Source organism: Nansenia antarctica (assembly GCF_963989245.1).
Source record: "Nansenia antarctica genome assembly, chromosome: 3".
Taxonomy (NCBI): domain Eukaryota; kingdom Metazoa; phylum Chordata; class Actinopteri; order Argentiniformes; family Microstomatidae; genus Nansenia; species Nansenia antarctica.
The window spans coordinates 47361370-47375125 of record NC_137688.1 but is presented as its reverse complement, the minus strand read 5'-3'; the positions used below and the strand labels follow the sequence as shown (position 1 = coordinate 47375125).

The 13756-nt window shown below is 42.6% G+C and overlaps 2 protein-coding genes across 2 annotated transcripts in view; both read right to left on the bottom strand.

Annotated features, from left to right (window-relative positions):
- Positions 1–5452, bottom strand: part of LOC308153263 (vang-like protein 1) — a 49341-nt gene extending 43889 nt beyond the window's left edge. The window contains exon 1 of the mRNA XM_080526349.1: positions 5329–5452. The gene's annotated coding sequence lies outside the window, so the exon portion shown is untranslated. The remainder of the gene's footprint in view (positions 1–5328) is intronic.
- A 7678-nt stretch (positions 5453–13130) lies between these two features.
- Positions 13131–13502, bottom strand: LOC308153273 (helix-loop-helix protein 2-like; the record flags this gene model as incomplete). The annotated part of the gene is made up of 1 exon (XM_080526360.1): positions 13131–13502. The coding sequence occupies exon 1, from the start codon at positions 13497–13499 to the stop codon at positions 13131–13133; it is 369 nt and encodes a 122-aa protein (XP_080382486.1). The 5' UTR covers positions 13500–13502.
- Between the last annotated feature and the right edge of the window lie 254 nt (positions 13503–13756).

The following is a 13756-nucleotide window of genomic DNA, read 5'->3' as shown; positions in this document are numbered from 1 at the left end:
CAGTACAGACACTCTGGTCGGGGTAAGCCAGGGGCCGGGGCCTAATTCTGCAGTGGGCTTCACACAGGCATTTTCATCTCCAGAGCTAATCCTCTTAAGAATGAGGGATGAAGGGATGAAACAGGGATTAATAGGGTTAAATAGATGGGGTCCGGGCCGGGTGGGGGGTCAGAGGGAATGCTGTGATAAAAAAGAGCTAGTTTCATGTGAAAATACTTCACCACCTGCCACGCAGCCTACAGCATAGCGATGCTACAATAAGCCTGTTGGTTTCAGTTGGAAATGTTAATGAGGACAGCCCTTTCTGTCGCTTACAGAGAGCGTCTTGCCTAAAGGTAGACCTAGAGGAAAAACTGCCTGATGTTCCTGATTGGCACTGTCATGCCAAATAATGTCCGGGTGCCAAAATGAGCCCGGGAGATGTAATCAGGTCTTTCGAACACCATGCTATGCCGCCGCTAGCATTCCGGACATTCCTGAGTAAACTCTTACTGCTCGTTGTTTCTCCATTAGCTCACTACCACAGATTAATGTGTATCTTAAATTGGAAAGACAAATGTATTTGAATACCATTAAGGTTGATGCAGATTCACTAGTCAGCTATAGCTTTTATGTTGGCATGGCCATAGCTAGCTAGCTAGCTTACTTACTTACTTATCAACCAGTAGCATGCCAGTCATTTGACTGAACTATTACTGTCCCAAATGTACATTTGAAAAGCAAGTAAGTAATCTTTATTTATAGAATTTATTTTCTTCCCAGAAAGCTAGGGATGGATGAAAAATAATATTGCAGTACTCAGCTATATCGATATATTTTAATTTTTATAAAGCAGACACACACACACACACACACACACTCACACTCACACTCACACTCACACTCACACTCACACTCACACTCACACTCACACTCACACACACACACACACACCTACACACACACTCACACACTCACACACAAACACACATAACCCCTCAGGGCATCAGTAGCATCCAACGCCCAGCAGCAATAGCCTGCCGACCAGTTTTCAGTATGGCACGAAGAAACCGGCTGGCACTGGACCAGAGTCTGCCAATTAGAACATGCTTGTTGACTTTCCTCCATTCCGTCTCTCTCTTCCTCTTTACACTGGGTAAACTAAACATCCTCTCTCCCCAGCACCCACCCAGAGCTGCTGGGAGGTGGAATGGAGACTGATCTATACCAGGCCGGCAGGCTGGCAGACAAACACAAACACACACACACACACACACACACACACACACGCATACATACACACAGATACACACACACACACACACACATACACACATACACACATACACACACACACACACACACGCACAAACACATGCACACATGCAAATGCACACAGCCCCACACATACAGGTGCAATAATCTGGTATTCATGCTTGAGGCAGTGCAGGAGCGTAAACACCCCAGAAGCAAACACAGGAGATGAAAAACAGTCTTCTTGTACACAGAGCAGGGAACTCTGACAACCGCATCGACAGCAGAACACTCGTCAGCAAAGCCTCATCTTTCAACTGCATGTTAACCACAAACCCAAGAACAAAGAGAAGAGCTCCTTGAGAGGGGATGTTCTTGCACAGGGCCCCTGCTCATTCTGCCACCACTCTGTCTTCAGAGTCCCTCCCACAACAAGAACAAAGACCCGATTAAAATCTAATCATCATTAGGTGTCAACAATGTGTATGACCTTCACCAGACAGCAATGCTCTCCAACCCCATCTCTGCAGACACTGCCTGAGTGTAACAGACGAGGGTTCGGTCTGCTTTCTCCGTCTGCTTTCTCTGCTCTATGTCACTAGGCCAGTTTTGTTGTTGTTTGTTGTTGGGGGGGAGTTGTAGTGCAGGACATGAGAAATCGAGACCTTTAGTTCCTGGCACAGGGGGGGGTAAATAACTTGGGGACAAAAGAACAGCGCTGGCACTTCTCCAAACAGGACCCAGCCAGACCCAGCCATCCTGCCCTTTTTTGTTTAAAAGCTGACTGTTTGAATGTTTGGTTTTGTGTGTGTGTGTGTGTGTGTGTGTGTGTGTGTGTGTGTGTGTGTGTGTGTGTGTGTGTGTGTGTGTGTGTGTGTGTGTGTGTGTGTGTGTGTACATATTAACACACAAAGACAAACCGAGAGGCAGACATATAGACAGACAGACACACACAGGCTGTCCCTTCATCTGTTTGGCTCTGCTGCATTACATTGAAATCAACAACAGTCGGATAAGACATTTCCCCACAGCATAATGAGACAACCAGAACATGCTAGATACTAATTAATTCAGTGAGAAGGTAACAACATGATTGATGAAAGACACCTAAGAGGGGAACTGAGAGAGAGAGAGAGAGGAAGAAAATTAATGCAACTCAATCATTGGGCCGGTTTCAGAGACAAGGCTTAAGCCTAGTCCTGGACTAAATCACACTTTCAATGTAAAATCTCCATTGAAGATGTTTTTTAGTCTAGGATTAGGCTTAAGCCTTGTCTGTGAAACCGGCCCAATGTGTTATAAAGCCTGAGTCACATGGTCATCAAGATGCTGTCCATGAGCAAAATGAGGCCATTAATTCCATGGAATTCTATCAACATTCTGGAATGTCACCCTCTCCCCGAGCTATTCATTAGTGTCAGAGACACAGGGTACCGAGTACAGACACCGCTGGTTATATAGGACCACCAGAGACAGCCGTCACAGATGCATGACCCGCCTTACAATTGAGCTCTGTTATTTGTCTCTGTAGAATCAGGATGAAAAAGAGGACAGGCGGGCAACTACAGTAGTAAGAAGAAGAAGAAGAAGAAGAAGAAGAAGAAGAAAATACACGATTCTAACATGCATCTTACTTATCTTATCTGTGTTTCAGGCATCCAAACAAATTGGATAAATTCATGGATTTTGGACGACCCTCGTTCTGACTTGTCACAAGCGCATTATTCTCATCTCTACATGTATATGTTCTGTTTAATCTAAAATAGTCATATTATGTCCTCTTGGACTACTTCCAGGGTGCAACTCTGTCTGTCTGAGGTTCTTTCATTTGTTTTTCCCTCCGCCTGCTTCGCCATGCACACCACTGACACAGGCTTGAATTCTCAAGAGGCAATCCCCATCCATGTTGACTGCTGACTCTCAATCACATGCACACGCACCGACATGCATGCACAATCCCTTTATATCTCTCTCTCAGACACACACACACACACACACACACACACACAAAGGAACTTATGACAGTTATCATGCCAACATATTTAAAATATTCTGTTTGCTGCCCTGTCAAAATGTGACACACAAACAAGAACCATTACCGGAATAGAGAGCAAGGGAAATGTTAAATCCCACCAGGAAACTCCCACCAAATCCCATCAAACCCACCAGGGAACCACCTATAATCACACATCTCCTAGACGTCAGACTCAGTGTTCGCATAAAAAATACTTTCATACAGTATGATAATGATTGCTCTGCATTATTCATGGCCAGGAAGAGATTGTCGTTCTCACAACTGAGCGCATTCTCATCTGAGACAAGTTAGGCATGTTTTACAACAAAACGGAGTTTCATTGTTCTGGCGTTTCCTAAGCACTACCACCCATCCTGAATCTGTACCGAGGGGGGGGGGGGGGGGGGGACAGAGAGCTCAGAGAGTAGGCTTCCCATGGAGATGACCTTGCACAGGTATTCATTGAGTATAGTCTGAGTATAGTCTGCTGAGTATAGTCACTGCTGCTGGTGTATTACAGTTACTGTATTATTGTGTTACTACTGTATTTTGTCTTTTTGAAGAGGAGAGCTTATGAGTAAAAAAAAAAAAGTAATTGGCATACACTCTCCTGTATCCCAGACAGTACACCAACATTTGAAACTTGAAACGTACACACATTCACACTGAGAAAAAAAAATCAATTCCTATAATTGTACTTGTGAGATTACAGTATCTGACAGGCTAGAAAATGTGTTCACTTGGGAATATCATCCCCACAGTGACAGCGTTTGTGTTTGTGTACAGCCTGTTCTGTCCAATGACCTGGACCATAGCTGGATTTGGTTCGTTGTGTGGTGTTCAGGTGCAGGTGACAGCTCTAACTTTAGAGTTCCTAATCATACGAATTGGATAGTTTTCATCCCCCATCCTTTGTTTCAAGGGAATCACAGTATTTCCTCAGCCTTTCAAAAGACTGTATTTCTTCAACAACATACAAACCACTTTTCATGACATCAGGTATGTTTTACCAACTCAACGTGAACCGACTTCCATCGAGTAAGTCACATCCAGTCGGGAACACTGCTCCATAACAGTCCAGACACGTTTAGAACGACTCTGTTTCAAAGCATGAACTTAAGCCGGTGTGCAGAGCACCTCACAGGTGGATTGCTGATTCACATGCTTAGTATTCAAATGTATTGATTGTAAGTCGCTTTGGAATAAGGCGTCTGCTAAATGCCAAACATGTAAATGTAAATGTTGCCTGCCCAACCCTGTACCTGTACACCCCAATGGCGGACTTCCATAGGAAACTCCCTGGTCTCCCGTTAGGCCTGAAGAGCCGTGCCCTGTTGGTAATGTACATTATCTTGGAACAAGTAGGGCTTGTTTGAAGGGGAACATTTCAATGTTTGCACGATATGTTTGTCAATTATGTTGCCAAATTCCCGAAGCGGCGGCGGCGACGTGCAACAGTGTTTCTGTCTCGTTCGGTGACATGAGCGCCTCTGTTACCAGGTAGCCGGAGTTGAGGTGAACTCACAGAGGAATTCGGTCAACCGTATGCAACCTTAACCCATCTACGATTTTTCAAAGTCAATCTTAAAAACATGCCTGGTGAGAGACGTTCTAGATACATGGCAATATTGTAGCAGAGACGGGTCGATTTCACATCATGTTTGATATCGATAAGGCTTGAGAAAACTTGGAACACCGCTCCGTGAATATGAAAGGGTTACTTTCACACCCAACGTTGACCGACTGCAGTCATTTGAGTTGAGGGCATTCACATCAGATAAGAGTTGATAAGATGTTCTATATATATATATATATATATATATATATATATATATATATATATATATATCAGACATATGTTTTACGAAACAACATGGACGTGCTGACATCTCTTGTAGCAAAAAAGATCAGTGTCCAAATAAACACACCCGTACTAGTCTCTCTAGCGAAGAATATAGCCTAAGTAACCTACATGAAGCAGGAAAAAACTCATACATTGCTCTGCCTCGCACTTGTACCTACGGACAACTTATTTAGGATTCGTTCTAATTATGTCTCGGATAAATTGGAAACCGACTCACCTTGAGAGGAGATCATATCATTTCCAACGAGCGAGGTTTCAGCCATAAATGTACATTTGAAAGACTTCGCCTCCTCCTAGCAGCACTCGGTACACGGGAGGGACCAGCCCGGGTGAGCCGTAGGAATCACCCTGGTCACAAGGAATGTTTTGCAGGGGGCAGCAATGCTTCGTATGAGAAAGGGAACATGTGTAGTGCGAGTATGGTGCGCTAGGGGAAGTATGGTGCGCTAGGGGGGAATGGGGTTGTCACTATGCAATTATTACAATACAGTACTTTCCCCAGGAACTGTCAATACGCATAGGCTGATATGAGTGGACTGACACAGAAAGAGGAAGGTGGACATCGGCTAAAGGGACAGGTAAGTAGAACCTGTTGACAATGTTTGCCTGGATTGTATTATACCTGGTAATTCAATGTGTGGTATTACTAGCTTATTGCCCTTATGCTGTTACATCTAGCCTACTAGGTCTTGCTAACACATAAAAAAAACACATCAACAATAACTATCAAACATATCTGTGCTAAGGTGGTGTCTTGGCTAATAATTAGCTTGGTTTATTCATAGAACAGGCCACACCAACCATTCCAAGTTGTTGTTTTGTATTAATCCAAAACACATTGCCTCCCAGGACTAGGGAGGTACAGCTACTGGTTGGAGGACATATCACAACCCTAACCATAACCCACATTTAATGTGTGTCACACATGTTGCAAGCTAAAGTGGGATGATTTGTGACATGAGAGAGCAAATAAAGATCTTGGTGCCATGGAAACCAGATAAACATCCTCCCGCCACCCTCTGTTGGATGCACACACTTTCTTTCTGGCGGTTTCTCATGGAAGTGCTCAAACTGTAGATGCATTGGATTCATGATGGTCATAAAACACACACACACACACACACACACACACACACACACACTTGCATTCATCAGTATGACATGATAAGGGAAATGATCTTGAGATAATACCATTGTTTATTTTACTGCAGTATCAAAACACTGCAGATGGGTGATAACCATCACGTTCTACCAGAAAGCTCCATTGAGCCATTTAGATTACAAGCAAGGGTGCTTTGATCCACTCAGTGAGAGACAACAATGAACTCAGTCAAGCCGTGGAAAGGCCTTTAAAGGGGAACGTAAATAGCTATTTCCCACTATTTAAGACACCCAGTGTCTAAGGTTTAAGTACACATTAACATGTATGCGCAACACACTCATTCATAACCCAAATAATATGTCAACAAAGCAGCTGCCATGAGCACTAAAGGGATAGCTGAATCAATATTTTGGCCTCTTGTGCCATTCACCCCCTCTCACCCCTGCTTGCTCTCTTCACATCCACAGAGACCCCCACCCCCGAAGAGAATAAAGGTCCTGACCAGGACATGACCCTATGACCCTCCCTTTCTCCCACCCCACCGAAAGCCACATACGCATGGAGACAGGGTTAACTGCTGTGAATATTAAATAGTCTCCCGATTTCCTCCCGGTTCATCAGGAGAAGGTCCACTGAATCTTGAGACCAAAGGATGATGATGGTTGATATAAGGGATTCAAGGATGTCAGAAAAAACAGTTTGTGGGTATCTGGTATCCAACTGATTTAAAGTAGCTCGATGAATGGCATGGTCACCTGATTGGGCTGATCTGTCAGATTCTAATGTTAGTGCGCCATGCTCTGGCCATATAAGGGTATCGCAGTTACTAACGTACAGCGAGAACTGACCTGCAGGCCTTGGAAACGATAGTCATGAACACATAATGAAATAACTAATTGTTCTCACTATTTTTTAAATTTATTTTTTTAAATAAGATCAGCACATACAATGTTATATGTTGTAATGTTTTATTTTTGTATCTTTTATCTTTGGTAGAATATCGGCTACCATTATGATAAGGCAAAAGCATTTCATAATGTACGTTTCAGACCTTCTTAAAGTAATAGATATACGGCCATCAGTTAACAGAAGCGTCCCCTCCCCTCGTGAATCAGTCATTTTGAGTGAAAGCGGTAAATCTGATTACACAGACCTGTGTATTGCGAGACACGCGCTCCCATTCACTAGACACGCGTCTCGTGTGAGTTGCTGCACCCATCATCCGATTTTACGTTTATTCAACGCGGTAAGTGTGCAGATGGTCTCTATTGAGACTGCAAGGTGGGCCCATGAGATCATTACATTTAGTGTCCGGAAGATGGATGGATCCCTCCCCGAAGACATGCAGTTTATGAGTTTAGGGATTTTGGTCAAAACATAAAAAGAAAAATTTAGGCATGTAAAATGAAGGCGAAGTGAAAGCAAACGCAGTTTACGAGACCACACACACCACAGACAGACGTCTCAATACCAAGTACATTATTTGTGCTTATAGGTTCTCCAGAGAAATATTTACGAAATGTTGTTTCCAGCCATATGAGATATTCTCATTACTACAATGTAGCTAAACCTGTTACATTTAGCATGTGATAAATTACTTTTTATTTGTTACATTTGTCTGTTTTGAATGGCAGTTTGGTTGGTGACCATAAAAGTATGAACACTTTTGATTGTGGTGTTTTTCTAATCATCATATCAAGCATTTGTTTGAGGGCATTCAAGCAAGATCAATGATTGCCTAATTAGCCACCATGTATCTTCTCTCTATAGCTTACTGATGATAGAGGAACATTGCAATGATTGACATCAACCAGCTTTAGATGCAATGATGTCTATTAAGCATTCCTTAGTGATATTTGTTGAATTTAACCTCCCAGCTACATTTTTGTTGCACATTTTCCCAGCTCCTAAAATATTTTTTTGTGGCCTAAAATGACATACAACCCAGACAGGGACTTGAGTGAGAGGTAACAAAGAGTCAGAAATTGGATTTAAAAGATCTTTAACCAAATTAAAAGCCAATGAAAATGGCATCTTAATTCGCCAGATTGGGACGAGTGGGCCGCGGAGAGGGGAGGGGGGGGGGTCTAATGCATGCACACACACCTTGTGACATGCCCACTGTACAGATGGTCCGAGCGTGAGTCTGAATGAGAGAGGGACCATCCAGTGCTGCTGACGCATTGTGAGGGGGTACGTCGTCTTCAATACACGAGTTAATGAGAACAGACTGACTATCCCCCCCCTCATCCCTCCCGTCACTCCATTCTTTTCTTCCCCCCCCTCTCTCTCTCTCTCTCTCTCTCTCTTCCTCTCCTCCTCTCCTCCTCTGCCCATTTCCATCTGTTTGGGAGACAAAGGGCCACGAGCCAGCTCGAGCCCCGGAACCCTGCTGGTGAAGTGGGCAGGGATAATGCGTCCATCCCGGGGGCCGCATTTCAACACATGGACCTGCCTTTGTACTGCTGGCGCTGCTCGCTGCTATAGCACCACCGCGTGCGTACACTTCACAACACACACACACACACACACACACACACACACATAGCCTACACACACACACACACATGGAAGGAGGAGGGCCGTGTGTGTTGGATGGGGGGGGGGGGGGGGGGACATTGAACATTGTCATAATTCCCACGAGTGGAGGGGGAAAAAAGGGCAAAAAAAAAGCAGAGCCTGCACAAAAAAACCAAATGCTGTTCATCGCACAGTGAACACATGGCTGTTTGTTGTCATATGTTTCCCCCTCTATATTAGCACAAAGCTATCAAGCCCCTTCGAATTAGACGAACGTGTGTGTTGTCCTACTCCAGGCTTTGAGGAGACTACCTGAATGATGAAGGGGAGAGGATGGCCAAATGTTGATAATGGCAATTGTAATCCCAGGCCGTCTGTACACCTTCTGACATATGGTCACTTGTAGGGCCTCCGCCATTACATAATCCTGAGTGAAAAGGCGAGGCAATATGGCACTTTCTCACACACACAAACACATATGCACTGGTCACACTGGCAGTCTGTTCACGGCCCACAGCAGTTTGGGCTTCTGCTGTCGCTTTCTCCTCCTCTTTGAGTTTGTAAAGAATAAATTGAGGAGGAACCATGCATTGGAACCATTTTGGGTTGAGGAACACTGAATGGGTCTGCAGTTCAAGTCCAGACAGACCTGGTACTAAATAAGCAGAACAGACTTGAGCAAAAGTCTATGATAATGAAGTTAGCAAGAGTTCGCAGTTGGTTTACTTTCTGGAGATAAGAAAATGTAGATGAAACACATATACTGTATATGAATGTAAAAGATAGACATTCTACATTGCCAAACCGTGTCTCTGGCTACTGTCTGTAAAAGCTTAACATCATTCTGACCTCTGCCAAAGGTTTTTGAGAAACATGATTCATTGAGATATTCATTATTTTGTTCAATTCAACCATTGGCCTTGTTTTGAGTTGAGTTATGAGTTTCGTGTCACCTTTTTAGAATGTTATCATTGATAAAGAAACTCCAATTTGTCACACGGACAAATTCTAATTCTAAGGATTGTGTGTTGACTGGACTATCAGGGCTACAAGACGACCTTGAACATGACAAAAATAAAATAAAAATGTCACTCTCTTCTCCTCATGAAAGGATTTAAAGCAAGTCTTCCTTTCTTATTATGGCAGCCACCTGAGGATGAGGAGGCGGGGGGGAATGGGGAGAGGGAGGAGGTGGAGGAAGTGAGGCTTCGTGAGAGGAGGAGGTTTTACAGAAGTAAGTACTAAGGAAGTGGTTTCAACTTAGATCCACAATCAATGTCTTCATGTGCCAGGGACAGAACATCACTTCTATCTGACCCATGTAAAGGGCTTTGTTAGCTGTCCTGAGAGTGATGTCACTAGAGAGAGGGTTGATGGGGTCATCAGTACATGTGTCACACCCGCTCTAAACCAATTAAGAGATGCTTTCCTCACCCCCCCCCCCCCCTCTAAATCTCAAAACCGTCCTATGCAATGTGCTTATAGGCCTACTACAGTTTAATCAACTGTTCAGGCCTAAAATGTGTCATGTCATACCATTCACAAGTGAAATATTAGATTTCCATCAGTTTAAAAAGGCTCCAGTATTGTATGCCTGAATTGCCTGAATTCTGCTGCTCATGTATAGAAACCTATACTTTTTTTTCCGAAGTTGGTTTTGAGGCTGTATAGTGGTTAATTATTTACTTTTATAGTCCTGATACCTCTTTGTTTGTATTTCAACCAAATATCATGGCATACAGTGGCAAATATGGTATTTGAAAGTATACTGAATAGCTTATGTGGTATCTTTACACACAGAAATGTGTAATTGTTTAATTCATATAAGATCGCACGCTCTATTAGACCTATCAGTTAGTCTCCCAAATCAGACGTGTGGCCTCCCTCGAATTGCTACGGATGGCTCGAGACTATAGGTCTACCACAAAGCGAGTCCTTCATGTACGAGTTTGTTTCGTGCAAATCGCCTCGGGTTTGTTGACATGCATATTTAATGCACATATCACAGCTATGTTTAATGCATTGTGTTTGTTTGTTTGTTTGTTTGTTAATCAATTAATTCAAGCAGTGTCTGCCCATGTGGCTCATCCAATAAGCATATGAATCAATTGTAGAGATAGTGGGCCTGTCTTATGCATTAGTCATATATCCTACTATTAGTTTCTTAGTCAACACGCCCAGAAGTGCACGAGTGATGGCAATATATCATAAACAAATACAAGATTTGGATCTTTGCTCATACCATTTGGCAATATTACATGGCTGTGCTTGCTTGCTCATAAATTTCCATCTCCCATCCCCGCTCTCCCTCTCTCTTTCCCACGGGAGGTGCCAGACGGCCAGTAATTTGGTTGTCTTGGCTCGTCTGGAGTAACACCTGCCCCCTCTCTGGGGATGGCGCCTTTCAGCCAGGAGCGAGGAGGAGCAGCGAACACATGCACTGGAAATATCACACATATACACTCTTTGCCTGACCAGTGCCTCGTGTCTGTGTGTGTGTGTGTGTGTGTGTGTGTGTGTGTGTGTGTGTGTGTGTGTGTGTGTGTGTCATCGGCCTACTCATATTATGCCATATAAATTATTTTTATGCTGAAGCTGATCGTCAGAATTTGGAGGACGTGATCGTGCTTGTTTTTGAGCCTTGTTGTTTAGGATATCTTGCACCATTTATTTCCATATAGGCTATAATCTACGCGAATGGTTCTTCTCAGAATAGAACGTTATAATACTTTCAGATGAAGAATCAGATTGAAAATGTTTTCGCTGAATGTTACATGGCAGCGATATTTTATAGGCTAATTATGCATTTGAAAGGGATGTTCTTATTCTCAGTTTCAGCGCTTGAAATGTAAAAAGAACAAAAACAGAAATCGACAATATCATGTAGGCCTATTTCTTTTTTTTATTATTAAAAACACCACCGGAAAATATGAAAAATGCGTTCATTAGAAACCAGCTGTCACAATAACTCTACTACAAAATATCTGCATAAAGCAACAAGTACACAACCCTGAATAGACAAAAAATCTTTGGATAGAAGACATGTTTTCCTCGCTATAAAATTACTTATTGTGTTATCAGATACAAAGCAGAGACAGATACATAAATAAACACCTCTAATAGCTTTAAGTAAAAGAAAACATTTAAGATAATAGAAATCAGACTACTTTGAAATGATTTTTGGTCACAGCAAAAGAGGTTTGCCTCTGAATTGTAAAGTGATATCACAGCACTGCGTGTTATAGCCTACTACACTAATTCGATTTTTCTTAGAAAAACGGATAATCTTATCCTGGTAGGCCTAATGTCCAATTTTCTGTGGCCGAATATGCCTATATTGAGTGAAAAATGTTTCTTTAGTAAGCTTGTTGGTTTTCACTGTACGAGTTTTCAGCAACCTCCCCTTTAACACGCAGGGAACTAAACGAAGGTTGACATTTTGTGGGTTCAACCCAAAATGAAGTGCTTATCGTTGACATTAGTGGACAATAGACATGACATTTAAAAAAAGAAATAAGATAACATTTAACGTACTAATTAAACGTCTAAGATAAATTATGATATAAAAACAGAAAGTGCCATTTGGAGAGCAACAACATCACTTTCGAAGTTAAACGTCACAGCCTAAAATATATAATTATCCACAATGATACAAACAATGGACATTTATACAAAAGACGTTAGCCTATTATAAACATAAATAAATTAGATAACTTTCGATATTAACACATTTAAATAAATAATTCCATAGACAGTTAAAATGAGAATGATTAAGGTCACAATTTCATGTGTCATAAGTGGCACTTACGCATTGAACTTTTTTTTCCTTTACGGAAACATCAACTATGCTATTTCTATAAAGCAGCTATTATTTAGTTTACATCCTTTTCATCCGTTCATCAGGGTTCTCCAGTCTCACCAAAGCGTAATACCAATCATTCATTTTCTTAAACCCATGGGTTGGTAGTATCCTAATGTAGCCCATTTATTGATAGGCTATTAGGCAACAACTTTAGTGCTGATTAGGCTACACATAGCGTGTATTGTTCGTTTTCCTGTAATGTAACATTAGCGTACTGGAAAACTGGGGGAAACGGAATTGTATTGTTTAGGCTATTTATCGCACCCCACATCTTCTGAATAAATCCCTTATCAAATTATTGCATCTTATCACTTAACGACTCTTAACGACTCGACGTTTGTTGTCTGTTCAGTGAGTGGTCATACTGAATGCCTCAGGAATAATTTGTAAAAACTATCTATACCATAGGCTTCTCTCTCTCTCTCTCTCTCTCTCTTTCTGACAACTTCCAAGTGTCTCCAATATCATCAACAATATTCATGTCTGCCACTCCATTATCCGTAGGCTATATTGTCCCATTCTAATTAATTTGCACCTAGACATCCAAAACGTGATTGAGATAGGAGATATAGCATATCGCAAGTCTGAGGATCTCAATTTTGGAGAGTTTCTTGTCGGGGGGCAAGGTTGGCAGCAACTTCCTCAGTTCAGCGAAGGCCACGTTGAAAGCTTCCACGCGGATCCTCTCGCGCGTGGCGTGGGCCGAGCGGTACTTGGCTGTGGCTCGTCTCCTCCGTCTCTTCTCCTCCCTGCTGAGAGCCGGCGGGGCCAGCGACCTCGTCTTCCCCTCCCCCTCCATCGGATCGTCAGACATGCATCCAACCTTCATGTCGTTGAGCACCGACTCAGCGTCGGATTGTCCCCATCCGAGGTCGGAGTCACCCTGGTCTGGACTGAGCATCATTTTCAGTCTTTGAAATTATTTTTCAGGGCTTATCCAAAAAGACCTACAAAAAGAGTATTGATTAATATTGTTCAGTACACAAAAGGCCTACTTGCTGGTGATGCTTTATTGCTGTTGAAAGAGTGGGTGAGAAATATAGGCTAGTTGAAATAGTAACTTAAAAGAATATCCTGTTTCTTAAGCGAGAAGCGAAATAGGGATGTATAGGAGTTAGTTTCCGTTCATTATTTGTAGGCTTATGTTTTTATGACAGGTGT